The sequence below is a fragment of the Lissotriton vulgaris genome, chromosome 10 (genome assembly GCF_964263255.1).
Source record: "Lissotriton vulgaris chromosome 10, aLisVul1.2, whole genome shotgun sequence".
Taxonomy (NCBI): domain Eukaryota; kingdom Metazoa; phylum Chordata; class Amphibia; order Caudata; family Salamandridae; genus Lissotriton; species Lissotriton vulgaris.
In genome coordinates this window covers 856,935,005-856,947,202 of record NC_141698.1, presented here as the reverse complement: position 1 = coordinate 856,947,202, position 12,198 = coordinate 856,935,005, and the positions used below count along the sequence as shown (strand labels likewise).

Below are 12,198 nucleotides of genomic sequence, written 5' to 3'. Positions count from 1 at the left end.
AGGGCGTCTCTCCAGTCTTCATCGTCTATGTCACCCAGCCTCCCAATTCATGCATAGTTTCTGCATTGGATCAGTACGATTGTTTGCCAGTTTTTATAGGTGAGGGAGATAGCCTTGTGTTCTATTGGATCTAATACAATCGATCCTCCAATGGTCAAGAGTCAGGGAGAGGGGTTCCTTTTGGTAGGGCAGTGGAGATAGTGTGACTGATTTGAATATAGCGAAAGGTCTCCGAAGGCGCAAGGTGGTACTTAATCTGGAGGTCAGCAAATGTGTCCAGTTTCCCTTTCACTCACATGTTCCCCACTGTAGAAATACCGATAGTGTCCCATTTATCAAAACCGGGGCATTTGCTGAGTCGACCCAATATATCAGGTTCCCAGAGTGGAGTTGCTTTAGCTAGACGGTTCTGCCACCCCAGTTTTCTCATGATTCCGTGCCACACTTCAATGGTACGGGCTGTGGGGCCTGTCAAGTTAAGCTTACTGGGATTGGTATACAATGCCCTATTATAGCCACCCCGTCCCATGAGCCAGTGGTTGGTGCGGAAATTGGGATTGTTGTGTGAACCGAACACCCAACTATTAACTGCCATCAGTTGGGAAGTTTGGTAGTAGAGTTGTATGTCTGGCAACCCTATACCCCCGTTGTACCATCCCATGGTGAGTTTGTTCATAGCAATGTGTGACGGGCGGTCTTCCCATAATAATTCCCGTACCACACTGTCGATTTGGGCAAAGTATGAGTCTGGGATTGGGTACGGAGCATTTAGGAGCGCATAAAGGAAGCGCGCAAGCATCTTAAATAAGGACGCACGTCCCAGGAGGGAGAGAGGGAGAGATCGCCAGTGTCCGTTGTCTGATTTTAGACGTTGAAGGGGCTCCAGCAGGTTCCGCTCGAAAAAAGTAGTAACATCTGTGGAGACAAACACGCCCAGATATTGAAAGCCTTGAGTGTCAACCTGTATCTCGTAGCTCCTTGGGTTGGGTGGGGCTCGCCCCACAGTACGTACATCTGGGATTTTGACCAGTTTATCCGATATCCCAAGTGTGCACCAAACATATGAAATATATGGAGCAGCCTCCACAGTGTATGTGCTGGAGAAGCCAGATAGAGAAGGATGTTGTCCACGTATAGCGAAATGCGATCTTCGTGATCATTCTCCCATTTAAATCCCCGTATACCTGGATCTCCCATGATCCAAACGGCCAGCGGCTCTAATACTAGGGCGAAAAGGAGCAGGGACAATGAGCAACCCTGTCTCATGCCCCGTTGGAGGGGAAAAGTGGCAAATCGATGATTATTGACGGTGACGAATGCAGTGGGTTGTGTGTACAGTAGCCTAATCCAACCATTCAGCTTGGGACCAAATCCTATGTGACTCAACACGGCGAAGAGGAAGTCCCATTCGATGCTATCAAATGCCATGGTGGCATCTAGGGATAGCAGAATTGCTTCCTCCTTGATGGTATTAAGTCTACCCAGGGCCCAATGTACCTGCCGTAGATTTCTGGCCGCATTTCTACCCGGCATAAAGCAGGATTGGTCTGGGTGAATTAGATCAACGATATAAGGGAGGAGTCGATTATCCAGGAGCTTGGCAAGGATTTTAGCTTCAATTAAGAGAAGGGAGATAGGGCGGTACGATTTACATTCTTCTGCAGGCTTGTTAGGCTTGTGTATGACTACTATAGCTGCATTGCGGATATCATCAGGGAGGAGTCCCGATTGATAGCATTCCCTATAAAGGCCTAAAAGATGGGGAGCTAGTTTAGCTGACATGGATTGGAGGAGCTCGATGGGGAGTCCATTTGGACCCATCGCTTTGCCGGAGTGGATCGCTAGTATGCCTTTTAGAATCTCTGTCACGATAATGTCCGCCTCTAAGGCGTTCCTATCATGTGGGGAAATGCTCTCCATCATTACGGTGGCAAGGAGATCAGCCGAAAGCGGGGCTTGAGAAGTCTCTGGGACCTTAAAGACTTCTTCAAAATAAGATGCAAAGGTATTCGCGATTTCCTTAGGATCAGTGAGGAGTGTATCTTTGGGGCCAGTTATCGCATGGACCCATCATGCTGTTCGCTCCTTACGTTCCAACCACGCCAGGAGTTTGCCTATACGCTAGCCCATGTTCATAGATTCGATGTCAGGTAGATAAGGAACGCATCGTAGCCTCCTCCAAAAGGAGTTGTCTACAATCCTGTCACTTAATTTTGAGATTGTGTTGAACAGTGGGATAAGGGGCTTGTGAGAAGGTCACCTTCCAGGCTCACGTCTTGACTCAGGATGTACTCAGTAAGTCCGGCTCACTCAGACATACAAAAAGGACTGGAAAGGATGGAACCGGAAAGACTACCAAAAATAGCTTTAGATGCACAAAAAACACTCAACTAGACAAACTCTCAGAGTCATGTAAATCATGTAGTGCGCCGCCCCATTCACAAAGTGTGTGCGTGCTCTGTTTCACCATTCACTGTACTTTAAAATTTTGCTGCAAAACCTGTTTCGTTCTCATTAATATTTAGTTACAATATCCAGATGCGGACTTGTAAATACCTATCGTCAAGACAGACAGAAACAAATATAGCATGTTACTACGCATGATCACCTCGGTACTCAGCGCCCATGTAGAGGCAAATGGTGGCTTGGCGTCTCGTCAGGCCGGCTTCCGCCCCAGGCACTCCACCGAATCCGTTGTGGTGTCGGTCCTGGACAACCTCAGGAATGGCATGGACCAAAATAAACATCAGGCGCTGGTGCTCCTCGACCTCTCCGCCGCTTTTGACACGGTGGACCATACCATCTTGCTTTCACGGGTCAGAGCGGCGGGAATAGAGGGCTCAGCCCTGGTCTGGCTATCATCCTTCCTGAGGGACCGCACCCAGGCGGTCCGGTTGGGGGACTTCACGACTACCCCACTCCACGTCACTTGTGGTGTTCCACAGGGCTCCTCACTTTCTCCCTTACTTTTCAATCTATACATCTTTCCTTTAATTTTTGCACTCCAGCAGCTGGAGGTCACCGTATATAACTATGCGGATGACCTCCAGCTCATCTTCAGCCTCTCCCCTCCTCCCCACTTTGTTTCTAATTTCCAGTCTACTATGATTTTCATCAGGGACTGGATGAACCACAACCATCTCAAACTGAACCCGGACAAAACCGAGTTGGTTCTCACAGGTGGTTCTTCCAGTCCCTGGAACTCTCTTTTTTGGCCCCCTTCTTTTGGTCCTTCCCCCACTCCTTCCTCCACAGTCAAAACCCTGGGTGTCAAAATGAATAACCAACTCACTTTACACTCACAAATCAGTTCTGTTGTTTCTTCCTGTTTCCTCATTCTTCGTACCATTCGCACTGTTTCCCGTTTCTTTTCCCCTCTGGCACCCAAACTGATCATGTCCGCTCTGGTGATTTCGCGGCTGGACTACGCCAATGCCCTGTACAACGGCATCCCAGCGTACAGCCTGCGGAAGCTCCAGATGGTTCAGAACCAAGCGGCACGTTTGGTGTATGGTCTCCCGCGCTCCCATCACTCAACACCCCTCCTCAAGGAGCTCCACTGGCTTCCTGTCAAGGAACGTTCCCTTTTCGAAACCGGTTGTATGATTTTTCAGGCTCGCCAGGGGTCTGCTCCCGCTTTCATTTCCTCTTTGATTAATGAATACGTTCCTGCCAGAGAGCTTCGTTCATTGTCCAAATCTCTCCTGCAAACTCCACGCTACAAACGCAAAAAGTGGGGAGGGGCCAACTTCTCAACTCTGGCTCCTACCTTTTGGAACTCCCTCCCCGACCACTTACGATTTGCCTCACATTATTCCTCCTTCCGCAAAGACCTTAAAGCTTTTTTGTTCAAACAAGCCTTTCCTCTGTAAATGTGCCTCATTGTTTTCTATGGGCCAGCCATCCCTGGCCCCGCTTTGCTAAACCTTGTCTACACAGCGCCAAGAAACCGCAGGGTGTACGCCGCGCTTTACAAATGTTTTAAATTCAAATTCAAATTCATGATATTGTAATGTAATGTATGTGTTCTTGTAAAGCGCACTGCTGCCCTGAGGCGTCATGGCGCTGTAGACCGCTGGGGAACCCGTCCTGGCTATCCCTGTGAGATGGTCCCTACTGGGTATCTCCAAGGTGAAACCAGGCATCCCCGGCGAATGTGGGGGGCCATTGTAGAGATGAGGCAATCTAATGCCCAGAGTTGCCAAGTGTGATCCCTGGCTAGAGTAGGCACCGAGGCGAGAATTATCGAGTCCGCTGACCCAGGTCCACGAACTTGCCGCGTCGGGAATAGAACCCTGGTCCTGGGCCGTTCTCTGCTTTCGGGTCTGCCGCCTCTAACCAGTGAGCCACACTACATCGGGTTCTATTACAACCCGGTAATTACAACGACCGCGTTGTTAGAACGCGATACCTTTACATCACAAGTCATTAGATCGACTTGCAGTAGTGGGCGCGCTTTATTTAGGAATAGTATAATTTACTATTCCAACTCCAGCATGCGCAACAATAAGGAAGGTGTTGGAATTGTAAATGATACTAGTCCACGATGTAATGGCAGCATTGTAAACGCTGTTTCCCAACCAGGGAAGGACACGCATAGGATCTGAACACGAAGTCACCAAGCACCCCGCCTAACTGAAATACTCTTTCTGTGGTCCGGAAAAATCAGTATTTTCTTCGACATTTTCGAAACGAGATATACACTCACCTAATTACTTTGTTTCAATTTTTTTACATCATTTTCTTTCAATAAGATGTTAAATAAATGCCAAATGGGTGTTGCTGGCATTGTTACAAATGTGTGTAAATAAAAAATAACGAGTAACTTACACTATCGATGATCTGAAAAATTGAGTAGGCAGCCCCTCTTGCATTAGCAAATGCCTCGATGTTGGGAGAAGCTTGACCAATCGCAAAGGCTCCGATAATGACAGCGAAAAAGACCTAGAAAAGAAAGTTAATGGAAACCAATTCAATCCAGTAAAGTACACCTGGCTGGGATACAGTGAAAGACAGAAGCAGAAGGCAAACAGGAATTAGCCAACAGTTTTACAGATGTTTGATCTGTAGTGTGTTCATTCCAGTATGACGCCCACATTTTTATTGTTTCAGAGTGTTTATTTAAACTATAACCAAGAGATGAGACACTGCACAAAGACACTATAACTAAAGAAAAGATTAAGCAGCCATTTACTCGAGACTCTCGAATACCTCTTCAGTGAGAGGATTTCTGGGAATTCTTGTGGCTTGTAAGTACAGAATACAACAGGGACATCTGCATATTACCAGTAGTTCATTATCACTCGGTTCTAAATAAGACTAGCAGTGCAAGATCAGATGCAATGAGTCAGAACATGGGCCTATTATCTTGCATTAAGCCAAAACTAAAATTCCTTTAACTTACGGTAAGCACAGATCCGATGGTATAAGTCTGTCCTTCTTCTATGATTAAGGAGGTTCCATACCAGAAAGCCAGAGCGTATGATGCATAAATGAGCAAGAAAGCGAAACCCATGGAAATATTGGCTGTCACGGCCTTTCTTATTCCAATCTTCTTTGCATCTTCTAGATTTTTTTCATACCTGCAGAATACACGTTTGCACAATATGTTTAAACATTGTGAGAACTAGCGCTGTCTCGTTTTAAAAAAATTAACAGTGTGTAGTGTCTTAAAGCCTTTGCCTCGGGATGTGACCCATCACACAAGTTCATGCACTTTTTTTTTTCAAATAAGTCCAGCCATGATTGAAATACGCCCAGCCATGATTATGTAGCCTGCGGTCACCCCACTGAACTCACTCCATGTGTTGACAGTGTCATCTAGACATGACTTGAAACCATAGCTAGATGTAGGCAGCCACCAGACGTAAGCCCTTGGTGATACCCTAGGATTACAGCCTGCACGCAGTCCCTGCTTGGCAAGGTTCCTGGACACAAGTGTAGACCACCAATACACCTGCCCTGGCACTTGCAGTACATGGTACAAGAAGGAAATCCTTACCTACAGTGTAACTATTTGTTTGTAGCTTGTAGTGCTTTAGACTTGCATGCTGTGCAGACTCCTGCCATCTAGGGGTGGGTGCAAAGTCTGCAAGTTGTTTGTTTTCGAAGAAGTCTTTGGTCTCGAGATATGTTATGACTCCTTCATTAGCCCAGGACAAAGACTCCACCTCAGACTCTTTTTCCCCTCAGTGGGTTAGTAATGTAAATGGAGAGTAGTGAGGTAAGACACAGAATATGTACTGAGCATTGTGACTAATTGAATAATAACAAACATCTTAGATCATAGCTTGCTTCCAGAGTGGTGGGACTTTCCATGTCAATCTACAGAATCTACAGAATCTACAGCACTACAAGCTACAAAATGATGGTTAGATGGAAACATTTCCATTTGTAGAAAGTGCTAGTGCAGTTCAGGTAAGCGCTGTAGGGCGAGGCAGGGCGCGGCAGGGGAGGAAGCAGACAGACGACGGAATAGGTATTATTTATTTATTTAATTATACCTATTCCGTCATCTGTCGACATCCCCCCTCTCACCCTGCCTCACCCCACCGCATTTACCTGTGCCGGCCACTGCTGGTTTAGTTCACATGTTATGTGTAGATAAAAAAACAACGAAAAGGTTCGGGAAGAGGTGGCTAACAACCAGATAATGTAGATGTTTGCAATAAAGTTTTTAGTACAGCTTGGCCACCCAAAGCCTCCTGGAAGACTTGACTATCCACAAAACAGTTTTCAATGAATGTGTATGGTGCATTGTAAGAGCTGACATACTTGGCGTGCTATTACCCCCAGAATTTTCGCATTCACTCCGTTTTGCTGAACTTGATTTTGTTGGCATTAGTTAGGACTCTGCAAATTACCCTTGATAATCAGTGAAAAAGTGTTTGTGGTCTCCCTAAAAAGTGGTAAAATTGGCCTACACCTCACATTGAATTCACTTAGAAGTCTTGCGTACATGTATCCAGGGCCTGTAAATTAAATGCCGCTTGTGGGCTGCAGCACTCATTGTGCCACACACTAAAGTAACTTTAACATTTCAGGCCTGGCACTGCAGCATGAAGTGCAGTTTTGAACTGCCATTTTGACATGGCAAAAAAAACCTTTTGCTGGACCTAACCCTTCCTTTTTAATGCTTATAAGCCACCCCTATGGTAGGCTCAAAGGATCATAAAGCAGGTACATGGTATTTAAAAAGTAGGACATGTCGGTTTAGGTTTTACATGACCTAACAGGAAAAACACCTAAAGTACGTTTTTTACTGCTGTAAGACTACCTCACCCATAGACCTAAACTGGGTTACCTTTTTTCAATTAATAGTTGTTAATTTCAGTTTGTGACCAGATATAGATATGCAGATGTACACTCAAAATGAATTGTAATTTAAAATCCTCTTTAGTGGTAAAGTTGGCTTGAAGTTCCTACACTTTTAGAAAGTTGGGTGAGTGCCTTTCTGCCTGTGTCTAGGGCCTTATGACTGTGATTGGTATTTCCTTTGGTGTTTATGTAGTAGCCTGCATATTATACTAGCTTACCCGTCGCGCGTTGCTGCGATCTCAGAAGAAAGGAAATTTAAGGAAACTTGTTATGATAACATTCAATTTACATTGTGTCATTTTTATTGAAACGTATTCATTTTAATATGGAAAACATTTTAACCACATCGATGCTAGGCATTTTCCCCTGCTGTGCTGGGGATTATCCAAAAGGATGGTTTCATGACGAGCTCAGCTCGTCATCAGTGTACCAGCAGTACACTGCATGACGAGCTGAGCTCGTCATGAGTGGCGAAGGTGTTAAAGTGTTGTTTTAATTCTGTTTATTTATTCGAGTGCTTGTGGATACACAGTATTTTTTGTTTTTCCGTCTGGTGCGTACACGAATAAATCAGAAGGTTTTCCGACTCGTGAGCTGGCCACATACAGTGTCCATGTGAGAAGCACGGATTCTCCAAATCTAGTCCACACACTTGCAACGATTGTCCTTGTGCTTTGTTGATGGTCATTGCAAAAGCGAGTCGCACCGGAAACTGTAAACGTTCAGTATTGGAAAGATTATGAGGGCCCTGGGGAGCCGGGAGGCCGATATTTAACAAATTTTTCCGTTTTTTAATTCTTTTTTTTTTCCAGAAACCGTCGCGGGAGTGTACTCAACAACTTCCCAAAGTTTCATGCCGATCGGATGAATGGTGTAGTAATGCATAAAGGACAAACAGACAGACATACATTTGTTTTTATATATATATAGATTGTAAGGTGTTTACCAGTCCTGCTCAGCTAGTGCCTGAGCTCTGACTCATTGGAATGTTGGAGTCTGAAGATGCCTCGGAATGTTTGGACTGAGAGAGGCAGAGCGAGAGTTGGTCATGGGCTGAGAAGCTGACAAGCAGCTCCTGATGGGGATCTGATCTCCACATAACTACATGATGTCCTGTACCTTACTACATGTGATCTTCATGGAATAAAGAATCCTGAAATACTACCTTCCTGAGTGGACCTCCTTCACTACAGCTTTCCTTCCATATAGAGACAAAAGAGGCCTAGGTGTGATGGGAGAGGCTGGGAAAGACCTTTGTCCTGCATTGTAGCACACACAAAGACATCTGACAACAGGCCTGCCGTTGCCTTTGTGACTGGAGACAGTTTGGGGCCAAATCCAAGGAGAAGAACTAACCAGAACCAGATATCGGGGTAAGTAACCAAGGCTGGCATAAGGTTGGAAATTGGCAACTTAAGAACCTCCCAGCAAAACACTCCTGGGCCAGTAGAAGATTCAAAAGGACTGCCATGTTTTCTGCTTGCCTTGCAATCAGGCTCTCCAGAAGTGAATCCAAGGATCAGTTGGCTGACCTCATGTTTGAGCTACAAGACACAACCAATTTGCAGAGGCCCCCCTGCAACTGTCCAGCTGACCATTTCAAATGGACCGGACTAGGCCCTGCTCCCCTAGTAGGGCCCTGAGGTCCTGGACCCTCAGAAGATATCAGAGAGCACTCCTCCTGAAGATGTTTTGGGTTCCTTACACCTGCAAAGTGGCAGGCCTATCTTTTTATGTGTGGAGTTCTCTGCCCCAACTACAGAAACCAAGAAGTTAATATTAAATCATCGTTTGCAAATACTGAAAAAAATAGTAAAACTACACAAAAGTGTACGTTTATCTGTGATAATCAGGCCATTGGTGTGGAGACCTTTTTCAATGCCGGCTTTCGGATCTCAACTCTGATGGTGGCTTGACGGATATTCAGTTTTAGTTGGTGCTGAAATGTGAAGCCCCTGGATCAAGGCTTTTCCAGAGCTAAGGGATTCTGTCAAGAGTAAGAGGTCTATGTGCCTGGACCCAAACCTGAAGGTCAATGCCTTTAGTGGCTAGACTCAGAACTCGATGTCCCACACCCTCTGGAGAGGCACTCAACCTCTGTTTGAGAATGGAAGGCTTCCAAGGTTGATAACATAGGTGGTCTATCCTCAGGCATGGTCGAGGGACATTGGTTCTGGGCATCGTTTTTGTCCTGTGCCTTCTGACTTGTTTCAATGGAACTTCCTCCTCCTCGACTGCTGTGGGAGGCAGATTCTCGAGGCCTTTATCTCCTTGAGCCAGTGGGAAATCCGATGAGATATCCTCTTTGTATGCCACTCCCTTGATATTTTCTGGGCCAAAGATGTCACGTATGTTGGTGGTGCCTCAATGCTGTATTTTGTATTGAGCCCAGTGGCATTCCAATTGATATCTTATTGTCTTTTGTTTTTAAACACCTAAAATGCAAAGTAGCTTCACTCCTCATTCTCTGGAGACAGGCACAGGCTACAAATCGAGGTTGTAATATGTGAGGTCATAAGCAGTGCATTACGGGTGCGTGAGTTATAGTTAGCTCACCTGGTTTTGTACAAGTGAACCTGAGCCTAACTTAAACATATCTGTAGCCTTTGATTTTTTTACTGTGAATTTCTAAGTTAAAAAAAATTCTTTCATGACTATAACGTCACTGTAATCTTTTGTTTTTTCAGTGAATTTATTTGTATTTTAACCAGTAGTCATGCTTGCAGAGAGGTCTGGGCCTCCGACCAGCTCTCAGGAATCCGGCAGGAGGACCAGGAGCATTTCATAGCCCCCAAGGTCCCTCAGGAGTAAAGTGAACTTCATCTCCCAACCAATAGTGCACCATAAGCCTCGTTTGCAGAGTGTTGGAGAAAGGGCAATTTCCTCTGAAGACCTCTTAGCAATCCAGCTGTGTGGGACTTATTATAGATAACAGGAGGGGTAGTTGGCCCCTAAGGACGTCCTTGGGGGCCAACTACCCCTGCTATTACCTCCAGTAAGTCTCACACAGCAGGATTGATGAGACCTGATAGGAGACAATACCCCTTTGTCTGCCACTCAGCAAACGTGCCTCCTGGTGCACTACTAGTTGGGGGATGAAGTTCACTTGGCTCGTGAGGCGGTGGGCTGCACGCCCCCCTCCCAATCCAATTACGGCCACCATCCACTGGGGCCGAGCCTTTATTTCGATGTTTTAAATAATTCAAATGAAGGTGGGCGGAGCGCCCTCTCTTCCAGCACATTTTTGGCCCCGGGGTCCCCTTCCCCCAGATTTTGCTCTTTTTCTAATTATTTACTTTAAAGAACTGGGAGAGGGCCGTGAGCCCCCTTCCCCAGGCCGATTTTGGCCCTGGGAACCCCATCCCCTGGGGCAAGGCCTTTTCTTTAAAAAGAAAATATCTTCATTAAAGGGAGCAGTCCCCCTACCGGGTCATTTTTGAGCCCTGGGGGCCCCATCCCACGAGACCAGGCCAGTTCGTTGGGGAGCCTGGAGGCTCCCGCTGTCCATGTCGGCTCCCCGCCTCCTGCAGGAGCTAGCATTGCTTTTACACACAGGACGCTGCTGACATGTAGCTCCCTGTGCGTAACAGCAAAGTGCTCCGTAACAAGCAGGAACAAAATGCTCTCACTTGCTCAAAGCGAACAACCATTTGCCAAGACAAGGTGGGAGCAGTGGTGCTGCCAAGTCATAGCAAACTGCAATGTCATTGACATTGCTGGAGCCAGCCCTGGGGAGTGGCGGTCCCCAAGGCAGCAGGGCAACGGGGAAAGCCTTATGGCCTCCCCCATATTACTTCAGATTTAAAAAAACAGTGTGCCTTGGGAAGGTGGGGGTCCGTGAGGCCCCCTTCCACATAACTGCAATTAGCCCCAGGTAGGTGGTGGGCCCCTGGGCAGCGGGTGGGCCCAGTGGGCCTGTAAGTAATTCATAAATAACAATGCCCTGAGGAGGTGGTGGTCCCTGGGGCTTTGAGTAGCCCAGGAGGGGGCCCCGTGCGCCCCTTCCTATATTATTCACATGCCCCTGGACCTGGCCAGCAATTGCTTTTTACACTTTTTTGCCACAATTCCACCAGCGAGTCTGTGGCAAAATAAAAAAAAATGCTTTTTTACCTATGTCTGGTGGGTCAGGTTATTTCTACCCTGTACCCTTTTCTTTATTTCTAACTTTTTTCTGAGACAGAGTCCCAAGATGGCTGCCAACACTTCCTGGTTGAACTGTTGGGAGCCAATCAAATTTCTGAGAGTCCACTGCAAGGACTCATGCCCCCAGATATCTACATTTTATTAAGTTAGATATCTGAAAAACTACTGAACGGATTTAAACCAAATCACAAAAAGCAAGCTTTCTGGACCAACATTTCGCTTTCTCCCAAATTTGGTGTCATTCCGTTCGGCAGTTCGGGCTGTAGTTGTGTTCAAAAAATGTAAAATTCCACATAGACTTAACATGGGCGTAACATATTTTGGGAACTCCCTTTTTTCTTGGCCCCCACTTGATGGATCATCTGAAAAGGGGACGCTTTGTGAAACTTTCGTGGAGATTCGTAATGTGGCACCAAAGTTATTGGCAAAACAAAAAATGCTTTTCATAGGGAAACTTTGGTCCCAACTATAACTACCTACTGGCTATTGCCAGTAGGTGTGTATATATATATTAAACAACCCTGCTTTCAAAAGAAACCAGCACGCACATGGCAGACTGCAGGAATAAGGCTTCTTTTTAATGTAATGGGCCTCCCAGGACCCAGCAACCAGGAGAAACATGTTTCGGCTGAATCAACAGCCTTTATCAATCAATATATATAGCGACAACCAACTTCAACATGCAAAATGGATCAGCCAGATACCGACACAGCAGCTCCAGTCTTTTAAGTAAGT

The 12,198-nt window shown here is 46.1% G+C and overlaps 1 protein-coding gene across 2 annotated transcripts in view; it reads right to left on the bottom strand.

Annotated features, from left to right (window-relative positions):
- The window catches only part of LOC147688904 (ATP-dependent translocase ABCB1-like), a 509,764-nt gene that overhangs the window by 294,133 nt on the left and 203,433 nt on the right, over positions 1–12,198 (bottom strand). For both annotated transcript variants that reach the window (XM_086941799.1, XM_086941800.1), the window contains exons 9-10: positions 5,405–5,582; positions 4,831–4,944 (exon numbers count right to left, since the gene is read on the bottom strand). In XM_086941799.1, coding sequence (XP_086797925.1) covers positions 4,831–4,944; positions 5,405–5,582 — 292 coding nt within the window. The remainder of the gene's footprint in view (positions 1–4,830; positions 4,945–5,404; positions 5,583–12,198) is intronic.